The sequence below is a fragment of the Podospora pseudocomata genome, chromosome 6 (genome assembly GCF_035222375.1).
Source record: "Podospora pseudocomata strain CBS 415.72m chromosome 6, whole genome shotgun sequence".
In the NCBI taxonomy this organism is placed as follows: domain Eukaryota; kingdom Fungi; phylum Ascomycota; class Sordariomycetes; order Sordariales; family Podosporaceae; genus Podospora; species Podospora pseudocomata.
In genome coordinates, this window is record NC_085890.1 from 1,788,416 (window position 1) to 1,800,451 (window position 12,036).

Below are 12,036 nucleotides of genomic sequence, written 5' to 3' on the forward strand. Positions count from 1 at the left end.
CGCATGAGGGGCCGGAGATGTGGAGACAGGGAATCCCCCAACTATGACAAGTTTTTTGCGCACACCGAGAGCCTGTTCTGTGGCGGTGATAGGTTACCATGGATCACGAAACATGTTTCAGGGCCTTTGAATCTTATCTCTTCCGTCGTTGTTATCTCTTTATTTCACGGCGCGAAGATCCCGCGCACAGACTTGCTGTTACTGTCTCGATATATTGTCTTGTTGTGTTGGCATGTTGCTAACAAGCTTCTCTAGGTGGTTGGCGTTTCATACGTGCAGCGCGCGGCTGGGAACGTGGCAGGGCAGCCTCCAGAGCAAAGACAGTTGGGGAGCATGACGCGGCCGGAACAAGCCGTTGCTGTCCACTCCCAGTCGTGGGAGCGCCATCACCTGAAACGTCATCGCCGTGCATGTGGTGGCGCTCAAGTTCAGGAATCGAGGAGAGATAGCGCCGGCTCTCCCGTCCCCTCCATCTGTCGAGCTCTAGATACGACAGATGGCATCTCCTCGCCGGGGACATGGAGGTTTCAGACCTGCAGCGTGCGACTCACCGTCTTGTCTTGATCTGGAAGTCTGGTCGGCGTGGACAACGCCATCGGTATGACAGAAAATAAGCTTTGGGACCGCTGGCTGGAAGGGCGCGACAGAGACGCGCCCTTCCAGCGACTCGTCGCGGCTCTGCGAGAGAGCAACAAGCAGGGACTGGGCTTGATTGATGGACCAATACATGATATCGTAGAGAGGGGTGATGTTGTGATGATGATTTCAGACATTTATTTCATTCTCTCGCCGTATCGATGTACCAGCGTCTCTGAGATGGCATGTGATGTTGCCACAAGAGGCTCTCGTTGTCGATACGGTTAGATAATACGAGCTGGATACTCGAGAAATACAATCAAAGAACACGAGCAGGATGTTTGAGAGCCTTGAACTGGCAGAGATGGAATTCCATTCCTTGTTTTTCAGCTGCCTCTTAGTCCATACTCGATGAATTCTTTCAAAACTCGAGAGTCCAACACCAAGTGGTGGTGACCTATTAAGGTCATTTTAAAGCGCCCGAGAATCTCAAAACCAAACAGTAGTTAGATTGGAGATGCTGATTCGAAGTAACTAAGGTAGGTGGTCTCCTTTTACGTGTGTTGATTAAGTGGTTGGTAAGAAGATAGGGGCAAGTGGCTCCCATATAAATACCGTTGCTACAGCACCCTGAGTCGCTTAAAGACAAATGGCCACAGTCGAAGTGCAATTCTGTCACCAAAATCAGAGTGCAAGTCTGTAACATTGGGTAGTACAGCATCTTATTACCGAACGGTTGCTTGTAAGACAATACTTCCCAGGATGAATAAGTTTTTGTCAACACCATCAACAGTCCAGGCCAGTTCATGATCAGTCTTTCGATTCTTCATTATCAATCGAATTTATAAACCAGATGACCATCAGGAGGACTCGGCTGCCCCAGCCCCTGGCTCAAGGCATATCAATACGCGATGGCGCCTTTTGATTTACGGCCGTGCAGCTATGAAAATAAGGTTTGAGGATCTGCGGTGCAAAGGGACGACCGAGCAAGTGTCACCCGCACTGGGACCAATCAAGAAACTGCTATTGCTTAGTGGTCTCCAAACAGCCATGGAAAAAGCGTTTGCAGTCGGTTTGGGACGGCTTCACGCTCCAAGACAGCTGTCAGAAACGGGTGATGGCGGCCCGCGGGGAGATTCAGCCCCATACACGGCGCGCAAACCGAGATTGGGATGGAAGCGGAGCAAGATCCAGAATATTGGGAGTCTCGCCCAGGGGCATGGATGGGCATAGGTGGGAGATACGGTCACGCAAGACACCCCATGTCTCGACATGACGCAGCGATGTCTGCCCCTCGTCCATTGCCACCAGCAAAGATGCATGCCTGTCGACAACAATTGAAGCTAATAACAGAAATCCCTCCTGCGCAATCCTTTGATTCCGAGCCTCTCACTGCATCTCTACGGCGGGGTTGAAGGGGGTCTCTGTGAACTCTAACGGGCGGTATCAGCTACCGGCCGTAGCACTGACTGTGTGGGTGCAAGGGAATGAGCCAGGTACACAAACATCGATTCTCTCGAAGTTCCCCTTATCCTCGGAACCCCCCTCATTAACCTGCATGCTGGCTCCAGTTCCATCGCCTCACTTCATCTGAATGACGATGTCGGATCGAGGATCAGGGTCGGAGCAAGTTCTTGGCTAGGCCAAGTTTGGGATTTTATGATTTCAACACCTCTCTCAATGATCAAGTATAACTAAGGCAGGCATTCCGTGTTACTACCTCTTCATTCTCTCAAACAAACAACAGAAGTATCTATCAAGTACATACAACTCAACACTTTACACATCGACCCAACAACCAAGCCTCACCATGAAAGTCAAACCTTCAGACCCGGTGATGACCGTCACTCCAGTGGCAATGGACTCTGAAAAAGAAGCCATCGCTGTCACCGAAACCACCATCGACTCTGCAGATGAGAAGCCCCCGGTTACCAGCACCCCAGCGAACTCGGAAGCAGAGAAATCTCCTTCTGTTCGCGTTGTCCAACTCATCGCGAACACACCTCCCTCCACACCCAGACCTTTCTTTGTTGAGGGTAGGCCTACCATTACACGCACCCGCTACTTCATTCTCGTCTTTGGGTACGTCTTTATTCATGCTCCAACGTCCTCGACTTGAAACACTAATACACACCAGTCTGACATCCGGTCTCTTCCTCTCCATGCTCGATGCCTCCATTGTTGCGACCTCTCTGTTCAGCATTGCTAGTGATATGAAGAATTTTGAGCATATAAACTGGGTGGCCTTGGCCTATGGTCTCACTTACCTCGGTTTCGCTGCACTTTTTGCCCGCGTGTCCGATGTGGTTGGCCGTGGAGATGCTTTCGTCGTTGCATTTTGTATCTTCATTGCATTCTCTCTTGGCTGTGGTTTCAGCGAGACTATTGAGCAGCTTATCGTTTGTCGTGCTTTCCAAGGAGTGGGCGCCGGAGGTAAGTTACCTAGTCTTTATCCGGGCCAGTTTGATAGGTGAGGAGCTGACGCGAGAACAGGACTTTACAGTATCAGCATGATCGTCTTGCCCGAGCTGACTCCGGACAAGAACAAGAAGTACATTGGTGCCATTGTCGGCATGGTGATTGCCACTTCAGGTGTGATGGGGCCTGTCCTGGGTGGGGTTTTGACTCAATACATCACTTGGAGATGGGTCTTTTGGATCAAGTATGTTGTGAAACTAGGTCCGCGATAAGATTGAGCATCTCGCTAACTTGTCTGTAGCGGCCCTATTGGTGCTGTGGCTCTCATGCTGTTTATTCCGGCTTGGCCCGCCGAGGAATATCTGCCTATCTATGAGGACCGGTCCTGGAAGGAGCTGGACTATCTTGGGTCTTTCCTTCTGTAAGTCATGCTTCCCCACACCTCTGCCGGTATTTGCTAACATTACGAACAGTATGGCCTTCGCAGTCTTGGTTGTTTTTCCCTTCCAGAACCTATCAAGTCAAAAGTCAGAGGGCGACTTGTCCAGCATGAATCCATACGCCCAGCCAACATTCATCTACCCCCTCGTCGGCGCCGCCCTTGCTCTCTTGCTGCTCATCGGTTGGCAAACATTTGCTATCCGTGGCCCTCGGAAACTCAAGTCCCTCGCCTTTGCCTTCCCCCCTTCCCTTTGCAACCGAAAGTACATCGCCACAATTTTGGTCACAGCCCTAACCGGCTTCCCTTATCTCTTGTCCGTGTACGCATTTCCCATCCGCTTCCAAGTCGTCCACGGGAAATCATCCTTCGAAGCAGGCCTCATGCTCCTCCCTATGCTAGCCTCCTCGGCCATCGGAACTGTCACAGCCAGTCTAGTCAACAACGGGTGCATAACAGGACAGAAGAAACCTCGCTTTTTTGAGACGTTTCTCCTCGCCTGTCTGACTATGCTCATCGGCTGCGCCGCCCAGACAACAATGGGTAACACCGATGACGGGAGAATCACCGGGTTCGACGCCAAAGATGTCGGGTTGCTGTCCCTCATTGGCTTTGGGTTTGGCATGTCGGCCTGCGGAGCGACAATGTTTATCAACCTCGAAAGTCCCATCGGAGATCACGGTATGTCTTTCCCTTTTATTTCCAACCCCACACAATCGCTTACAACCCCCCCTAGCATCCGCCCAAGGCATAATAACCCAATTCCGCATCCTAGGCGGCTCAATCGGCATTGCTGTCTCTTCCGCCATCTTGGGGGGGAAACTTCGTCCTTCAACAACCCCCGAAATGAGCTCTCTCGTCCTGGCTCACATTGTCAGCCCAACGCCAGACTTTGGCGATGATAACTGGGCCGCTGTTCGCAAGGTGTATACCTCTGCGTTGAGGGAGGACATGAAAGTCTGCTGCGGGGTGTTGGCTGCGGCGGTGGTGTGCAGTCTGTTTGTTTACCGCCGGTACTGGCTCACGACGGGGGAGATTATGGAGTTGAGGTATGAGGAGGAGCAGGATAGGAGGATTGGACTTTTGAGGGAGGATGTGGAGCCTCATGTGAGGGTGGTGAGGGATAAGTTGGTCAAGATTAGGGAGGAGATCTTTGAGGGGAAGCGGAGGCCTTTTCCCGGGATTAAGCGTGGAAGGACGAGGTTGGGGGAGGAGATGGAGGGAGTTTAGGGAAAAGCAACGGGGTCGATGGAGGGTGAAGGGTGGCGGTGGGAGTTGGAGTGATGGTCGAAAGAGTGGGTGGATGGGTGGATGGGTGAATGGGTGGATGGGTGGATGGGTGGAAGAGATGAAAAGGGGTTTTTGTGTTGAGAGGACGGTGGTTCCCGATCATCGGTGAGGACATCGATCTTGATGGCATTCTTTTGGGTCTTTTCTTCTTCTTTCTTTTCTCTGGTAAATTCTTGCAAGTTGGATATTCAAGACTGTCAATCTATTTCTGTGAATAGTTACAAAGCCTGCAATGCGACCAAATCCGAGTTTTGTTTCGGGTTTGGATCGACCAGGTCTTGGGTGCCTAAATATTTGTCCAGGTTGACATGTGATCCTCTTGCAGCTCATCATCCAGAGGTCCTTTGACTCTACCTGTTTGGCTAAAAAGTACCTAGCTCCTGTAATGTATACCACAAAACGTTTAATGTAGCGGTCGACATCTAGACCGGGGTATCTGTAAATTTGGGAAATAAAAGCAGAGAAAGCATCTACTGTCTAAGGTATACAAAAGGTGGACCGACCAAGCCACGGCCTAGCATGCACCATGTAATGTCACTTCTACCTCTGCCTCACGAAATATCCCACGTCGAGATCGCCTCTATCCTTTAATTCTCTGAGTTGTTCCTCCAACTGGGAGGAGCTTTGCTTCGGGTCGATGACCAGCATTCTGTGCTGAATCAAATCCAAGAAATCGTGGAAAAACCTTGTACATTCCGATCTTTCGCGCATGTCATCGGCGAACTGAGGGTTCTGGTTAGCCAATGTTCTTCTTCACTGCCTCGCAGTAAACTAGTGAAAAGCCGGACGTATACCATACCTGCGCAACAGAGTCTTTCACCTCAGCCCACACCTCCCCAGTGTGATCGTCCTTGTCTATCCGGAAAAACGGCGTTGAGTGAACCCTCCCTCGCCCCGGCCGCGGGTCAGGCTCTGCCCGGGCCGAAACAAAACTGTCAAAATATGCCCAGCCGCCAAAACACCAGGTGGCAAACTCGAGCAGGACACATCCAAGGGATCAAATGTCATACGCTGTGCCAATCGACACCTGTCTTTCAACAAGATGTTCTGGGGTTTCAGGTCCCCATGTTGACAGACCAGCGTTCCCGGGCCAGGATCGCTCATGTTTTGATGAATATCCAATTCACTACAAAACAGAGACCTTCTGACAAGCTTTGCTCGTTCTTCAAAGCCGTCGGAAGAAGATCTTGAGCTCTGGTGGACTTGTCTTAGTGCTGATGCGAGGCCGTGGCATTGCTGAGCTAGTCACCTTGCCGTACCCTCGTCATTGTGGGCTTGTGACTTGTTTCCTGATTTCCAGTACTGGAGAAGGTCATAGTCGGCCAGCGGGAAGAGAAAATGGAATTTCTCGTCATACTCGTACGTGACCAATAGGGTGATGATATGTGGGTGCGGCTTTTTGTTCATGGCTTTGAGAATGCCGACCTCCTTGTCGAACTTCTTTCTGTCCGAGTCGGCGGAGTGAAGAGTTTTGACTGAGAAGTAATCGGGTTGAATTGTGTTCTACGAGAACGGATGTGAGTTGTGTGGAGAAGCTTTAGTTGAAGGTCATGTGGTCTGGCGTACCTTTCGGTCTCCCTCCTGGCCGACAGGCTTTGTCGTATCTATCTCCTCTGCCATCTGCTTTTCCCCTGTCTCCGCCCCCTTCCTTCCCTTTGAAGCAAATTCCTTGAACCCATAATGGGTCATGATGAATTTTAACTTGCTCAACCTTGCCAGAGCCCCCCCTCCTTCCTACGGGCTCCATCTCGAGGAATGGCAAGATAGTATGGCGCTGAGAATGTAGTGTGTGATTTTGTTAGGCGTATTGCGGGTGAAGTATGGCGAAAGGACTGTCATTGCCAGGACTCGAAGTTTCTCCTGTCTAGTTTACTCCAAGATTTGAAGCAGCGCAGTCGAGTGTCAGGTTTATCCTTCACACGTAGCTCAAAGCGCTTCGAAACGGTGTGAATGACCGGAGGGAGGGCAGAATCAGAGACCCCTTCGTCGATAAATGCTTGGACCTTGTCTATTTTCTCCCCACACAACAAGATGATGGCAACGATCTTTCGGTATGTCACTTTGGGTTCCTTCTTCGTGTTGTTTGTTTCTTCTGGAACAACTCCGCAGACTCGTGAAGCGGTGATGCGTACTCGTTTCTGGAGGGAATCGCTGGTCGAGGGCCGGAAGTCCAAATACTTTTTTGGAAAGCGTCTCCGAATTGATCGATTCATGGATTCTCGTAGCTCTTGGACAATGACGTCTACCTTGATGAGCTCGTCAAGCTGAGACCTCGGTACAAACCCTTGAGTTTCCACCTTGTGATATTTGGGTTTCACGACAGCCTGTGAATCTGAGACTGCAGACTTGTTGAGGTTAACTCGGAACTGGCACTGGATGCTTCTGACTTGGAAGAGTTTTCTGCGTCTCTGCGTCTTGAATACATTCCATCACCAAGATCCGTGATGACGGTGACGCTGGGCTCAATCAAGGCAGCGGGGGACCTTGGGATCTCTCCCTGCGTAAGGTCTGAGCCTACAATGTTGGCTTTATCTACAGGAAGAAGACGCTGACTTGTGTTATGTTGAAGCTTCAAATGGCCGTTTGTACTTTTGTTGGACTAGAGTGTACTTTTAGCAATAATACCTTGAATCGATACCTAGTTCACTAGGTAAATCAAATAGAAATAGAAGATGACGGGCTTACGATAATATCAGGTCCAAGACTGAAAACCTCCTCGTCCGCTTCGTCAGTACCAGCAAGTGTCGCGGTTCCATCCCGATCATTTTGGGTCAACCCCAGCAGAGCCTCGGGGAGATGTTGAAGACTGCCTCCAGATAACATGGAGGGGCAATTTGGCGTAACAGAACCATCGTTAGGCGTCGAAGGTCTCGGGCTGTCATCAAGTTCGCCTACCGCCTCTACATGGGCAATATCACTCGCCTTTGTGAATAATTCCTCCAGCACTGATGGTTGACTTGGGTGGTTGAGGCGCGGCACAGGCTTCCCCGCTGGTGTGACGATGATAGAAATGACAACAGCGCCGGTGAGGGACTCTGGAATATGTGGCATGTTTGCCTCTGGGGGCTCCTCATCGCCCCACAAATCGGTTTTGATAGGAATAGGTTTTTGCTCTCTGGAGCTGTTTGTTAGAGTATCTCTGAATATCATCAACTTTTACACCTCTCTGCGGACGCCCGACACAATAGCGGCTGCTCCTTAGTCAGTTGACCTTAACGTGCGTGATAAGCGAGCGCCGCAGATAAGCGAGCGCCGCACTTTTCGACGCGACTTGACCCTCCACCTTCAACAATCCATTTCTCAACCAAAAACCATGTCTTCTACCTCTAACGAAGCTAGAGTAATTCTGGCCGCTGCGGCTTGGAGGGTCACTTACTATACAAGAGGCACAGGATCTACTGGATCAGAAGGCTGTGGGTGAGCAGGTAGCCCAGGAAATACGACAAAGTGGTGGTGGTACAGGGGGGTCTCGTACGAAGATTCGGTGCTGTAGCGTGTGCGGTAAGCCTGGCCATAATGCACGTACATGCCAGGAGGCTGCAGAATCATCTGATTCATCTGTTTCCGACTCAGTTATAGTTATTTCCTAGTGTTGTGGTTGTGTAATTGAGGATAGCTGTGGTAGGGTGGTAGAAAGTGCGGCGCTCGCTTGTCTGCGGCGCTCGCTTATCACGCACGTTACAAGATGATGGTAATCAGTATGGAGAGGGAAATATCATCTTGTATTGTCCTGGACAATCAAGCCCACATCTGCCACACAAGTGTGTGGTTTTGGGAAGGCAGAAGCACTTTGACGAGAGGAATGGGAGAAAGCAGCTTTGTTATGTTTTGATACTGCGTGAGACGGGGGCAGCTTCATGCACCCAGGACACAGGAAGCTTAAGATTTATGAGCGAACTGGTGCTGGGAGTCTACCAGTCACATGTTTGGATGGTGGAAGAGTAATGGTCGCGATTCAATAGGGAAAAGCTGAGGTGAATCATAGAAACCATACAAGACTGTGGCATGCCAGCTAACCTTAACTAGATGGCAGGCGACCCTGATTTCAATATGTTTCATTGTCTCCCAAGTTATTCACTTGTCAACTTTCCTACCTACAATCACAACTATACAATAAGCAGTTCCTTGACAGAAATTTGGATGAGTGGTAACACACTAAAGCAACAATTGTTTGTGACATGTTCACCGATTCGGCCTGTATAGGAAGTCGAAGATAGCTAAACGCTGGCCATATCCAAGACCCAGCTGAACTCATTCACCATGCTGTCAAGGCAGACTTGTTGTGGTTTAACTGAGGCTGAGCTCAGATAGCTCCTTCAACTGTTCACCAGTCCTACAGCTTGTCGTGCCACCTGAAACCGCATGCACCTAACCGCTGTGCTAAGTCCAGCCACAATCCTGCGTCAATCCTATGTTTTCCTTTGACAGAATTGGTCAAAGACAAAGGGATAATCAAGGCTGACAGTTAAATAGGACGTCCACATACCGTGCATCTGCATGTGCAGTCCTCATGCACCGAGGCCCGCAGCCCCTCCTTTGTGCGACCACCGACCTGAGCCTCATCATGTCCTCAAAACCGCAATTGTTCCCAGTCTTCCTCCAGTTTATGAAAGCTTCCTCATCCCATGCTCCCAGTTTGACATCCACTGGAGATATCACATCTATCAACATCTTCTATCGCAAAACACCAACTTTCATCCACCTTACAATGGCCTTCCCCAACATCCTCTCCTGCCTCTGCGGCCCCACCTCAGACGACCATCCATCCCACCACGATGAGAAATCCCCCCTCTACCCCTCCACCACCCCATACACCGACCAACCCGAACCCCAACCCATTACCCCCTCTCCTTCCCCCTCCCCTTTGATCAACGACATCCTCACCCTCCTCCTCACCACACCCCTCCCCATCACCCCCTCCGCCTCCCAATCCCAAATCGACACCACCCTCGACCTCCACACCACCTCCTGGTCCGAATACCTCGCCGAAAAGATCCTCCGCGCCCTCTCCGACCTCCTCGCCACCGCCACCGATCCCGAGTCCCGCAAGTCCTGGGGCGAGGCCCTCTCCCAAGCCTACGACACCTCCATCACCATCGCCGAGGAGCTCTTCAATGACCTCGTCGAGTATGTCAAGGGCCACCCCTACGAAATCGCTGCTACGGTGCTCCTGTCATTGGTGACATTTGGGGTTTTGGTCCGTCTTGCTCCACGGGTGTTGGTGCTGCTTGGTTTCAGCGCCGAGGGTCCGGCGGAGGGGAGCTGGGCGGCTTGGTTTCAGAGTACCTATGGAGGATACGTACCCAAGGGTTCGCTGATGAGTTACTTGCAGAGGCTGGGGATGACGTGGGAGTGATCTGATTTGTGCCGGTTAAAGGGAGTTATTGACGGGAAGGGGTTCATGTTGATGTTCTTTGATTTTGACGAAGAAATTCGCTTCCTTTACTCGAAGCGTCAGATGCTGACGTGCTGTTATAACTGTGTATTCCGGGTTGGACTTCAGTGCCAGATCCTGATGCTTGAATTAAAACCTCTTGGAGTCTTTCTCTGGTTTAGGAGTTCTCGGTTCAAGCTTTTCCACTTGGAAAGACCTTTTCTCCAACGCTTCTGGGTCAAGCGTGCTGTTCCCATCATACTGCCGATAGGCCTTTAATGTAGATTCGGTGAGAGGGATGTAGACTTTTCGGATGAGGTTTCTGATTGCCGGGACGGGTTTTGGAACCGGGGGCTTGTCCTCATCCTGGGGAACGACCCCTGATTCTGAAACGGGTAGCTCGTCTTGTTCTTCTTGGGCGATTCTTGACACTAGTGCTTCATCTTGTTCTTTTTGGACGACCTCCGCGCCACGCGGTGTGGTGGCCTCACGGGTGACGTCCTGTGGATAAAAATGCGGGATCTTTCGAATAGGTATCCCGCTCTCAGTTTGAATATCATCAAAAGACTGCCGGGCGTTTGGCTGATTTTTGCGCGGCTTGAAGGGCGAGTACCACATGTGCTCGGGCCCCACCTCGATGTTTGCAAACCACTCGTGTTCCAAGGCCTCGCGTGCCGTGATTCTCTTGCTTGGATCCAGATGAGTCATCTTGGTGACCACGTCCACAAACCCAAGGTCGACGTGATTCTCCAGCCCGGGCAAAGGCTTCCGAAGACCAAAGGTCGTTTCTTTGACGAGTTTGTTGAGGGGACCGTACCACTGGTTAGGTTCGTCTTTGACTTGTTCGAGCAGCCCCATCAACGCATCCGCATCTCCGAAATGGTTGAACCATATCTCGAGTTTGGCCAGTTGTTTCTGTGTCGGGACACCGCTGGCGAGTCCGCCCAACGCCGCGAGTCTCTTCTGTGGGAATCCGGTGTCGGCACACTTGAGGTTGAGGTTGTTGAGCATAAAGTTGACAGACGTGAGGCCAAATGAAAACACATCAGATGGCCTGGCTTGGCGACCTCGGATCCAAAACTCGGGACTCTTCCAGGGCAAATCTTCAATGCCGACGCGATAATGATCGATACGCTGCTTAGAAAGGTAAGGTAAGACGGCGTCCTCAAAGCGACCGAGCTGGACCTTGTGGACGCCATTGGATGGACTGGATCCCAACTTTGGTCCATAGTCGACAAGAATGGCACTTGGTCTGATATCTGCATTTTTTGGTCAGCCTTGGATCGTGGCTCTAGAGACAGCAGAACGTACTAAGATGGGCGAGATCTGTGTCGTGAAGCGCCGCCAGGCCAGTCAGAGCACGTTTGAGGATTTCCTTGCGTGTTTCGTATGGTAGCCCAGGATGCTCGCGGATTAGACCGCTGACATTATACGGAAGGGTGCGATATATCAGAAGCTGCTCGTCACTGGCGACGTCGTACAAAGTCTGCAAGTTCGGGTGCTGTTGAAGCATCTGAGATGCTCCAAGCAAGTGCCTGACTTGCGAGTACCTTCGTACTTCTTTAAGAACAAACGTTTCTTTTAGGCCCTCCACCAACTTTATCGCTTGGTATGTCCGGCATACTGGCCCTCTTGGTTTCCACGTGGAAACCTGTATAATCTCGTACTTGTCAGCTCTCAACCCCCAAACCACGTCACCCAGTGCCTGTGACGGACGTTCGACTGGTGGGAGTTTGTTGGAGTTTGGCTCGGATGCCTGGGTATGCTGAAAGCGACACAAGGTTCTGCCGCGATATAGGACCTGATGTGTACGCCACGCCCCAACTTGGGTCTGTGCTTGTATAGGCCTCATGTTTGTGAATGATGTTTCATCATTTTATTTCGTAGATATAGAGAAACAAATGTTCGAGATATCAACGAATGGGAAGAAGCGTCCGTT

At 50.9% G+C, this 12,036-nt stretch overlaps 4 protein-coding genes across 4 annotated transcripts; 2 read left to right on the forward strand and 2 right to left on the reverse strand.

Annotated features, from left to right (window-relative positions):
- Positions 1-1,688: 1,688 nt before the first annotated feature.
- On the forward strand, positions 1,689-4,924 carry QC762_601980 (uncharacterized protein). Its single transcript, XM_062891893.1, has 8 exons — positions 1,689-2,072; positions 2,148-2,658; positions 2,714-3,009; positions 3,070-3,238; positions 3,296-3,415; positions 3,468-4,114; positions 4,170-4,748; positions 4,773-4,924. Exons 2-7 carry the CDS (start codon positions 2,387-2,389, stop codon positions 4,661-4,663), a joined length of 1,998 nt encoding a protein of 665 aa, XP_062740593.1. The 5' UTR covers positions 1,689-2,072; positions 2,148-2,386; the 3' UTR covers positions 4,664-4,748; positions 4,773-4,924.
- Positions 4,925-5,150: 226 nt separating this feature from the next.
- On the reverse strand, positions 5,151-6,412 carry QC762_0094590 (uncharacterized protein; the record flags this gene model as incomplete). The annotated part of the gene is made up of 4 exons (XM_062884097.1): positions 5,151-5,446; positions 5,523-5,578; positions 5,983-6,226; positions 6,290-6,412. 4 exons carry the CDS (start codon positions 6,410-6,412, stop codon positions 5,264-5,266), a joined length of 606 nt encoding a protein of 201 aa, XP_062740594.1. The 3' UTR covers positions 5,151-5,263.
- A 2,483-nt stretch (positions 6,413-8,895) lies between these two features.
- QC762_601955 (uncharacterized protein) lies at positions 8,896-11,962 on the reverse strand. Its single transcript, XM_062891891.1, has 2 exons — positions 11,409-11,962; positions 8,896-11,356 (listed from the first exon to the last, which is right to left on the reverse strand). The coding sequence occupies exons 1-2, from the start codon at positions 11,947-11,949 to the stop codon at positions 10,248-10,250; spliced, it is 1,650 nt and encodes a 549-aa protein (XP_062740595.1). The 5' UTR covers positions 11,950-11,962; the 3' UTR covers positions 8,896-10,247.
- QC762_601960 (uncharacterized protein) lies at positions 9,234-10,079 on the forward strand (the record flags this gene model as incomplete). Its single annotated transcript, XM_062891892.1, has 1 exon — positions 9,234-10,079. The coding sequence occupies one exon, from the start codon at positions 9,234-9,236 to the stop codon at positions 10,077-10,079; it is 846 nt and encodes a 281-aa protein (XP_062740596.1).
- Positions 11,963-12,036: the final 74 nt, after the last annotated feature.

Bases quoted from the DNA above. Each gene is read 5' to 3' on its own strand.
- QC762_601980 (XM_062891893.1), top strand. From the start codon at position 2,387: ATGAAAGTCAAACCTTCAGACCCGGTGATGACCGTCACTCCAGTGGCA. The intron at 3,010-3,069 runs GTAAGTTACCTA...ACGCGAGAACAG, and splicing joins CCAAGGAGTGGGCGCCGGAG to GACTTTACAGTATCAGCATG. The intron at 3,239-3,295 runs GTATGTTGTGAA...ACTTGTCTGTAG, and splicing joins AGATGGGTCTTTTGGATCAA to CGGCCCTATTGGTGCTGTGG.
- QC762_601955 (XM_062891891.1), bottom strand. From the start codon at position 11,949: ATGAGGCCTATACAAGCACAGACCCAAGTTGGGGCGTGGCGTACACAT. The intron at 11,357-11,408 runs GTACGTTCTGCT...CAAAAAATGCAG, and splicing joins CACAGATCTCGCCCATCTTA to ATATCAGACCAAGTGCCATT.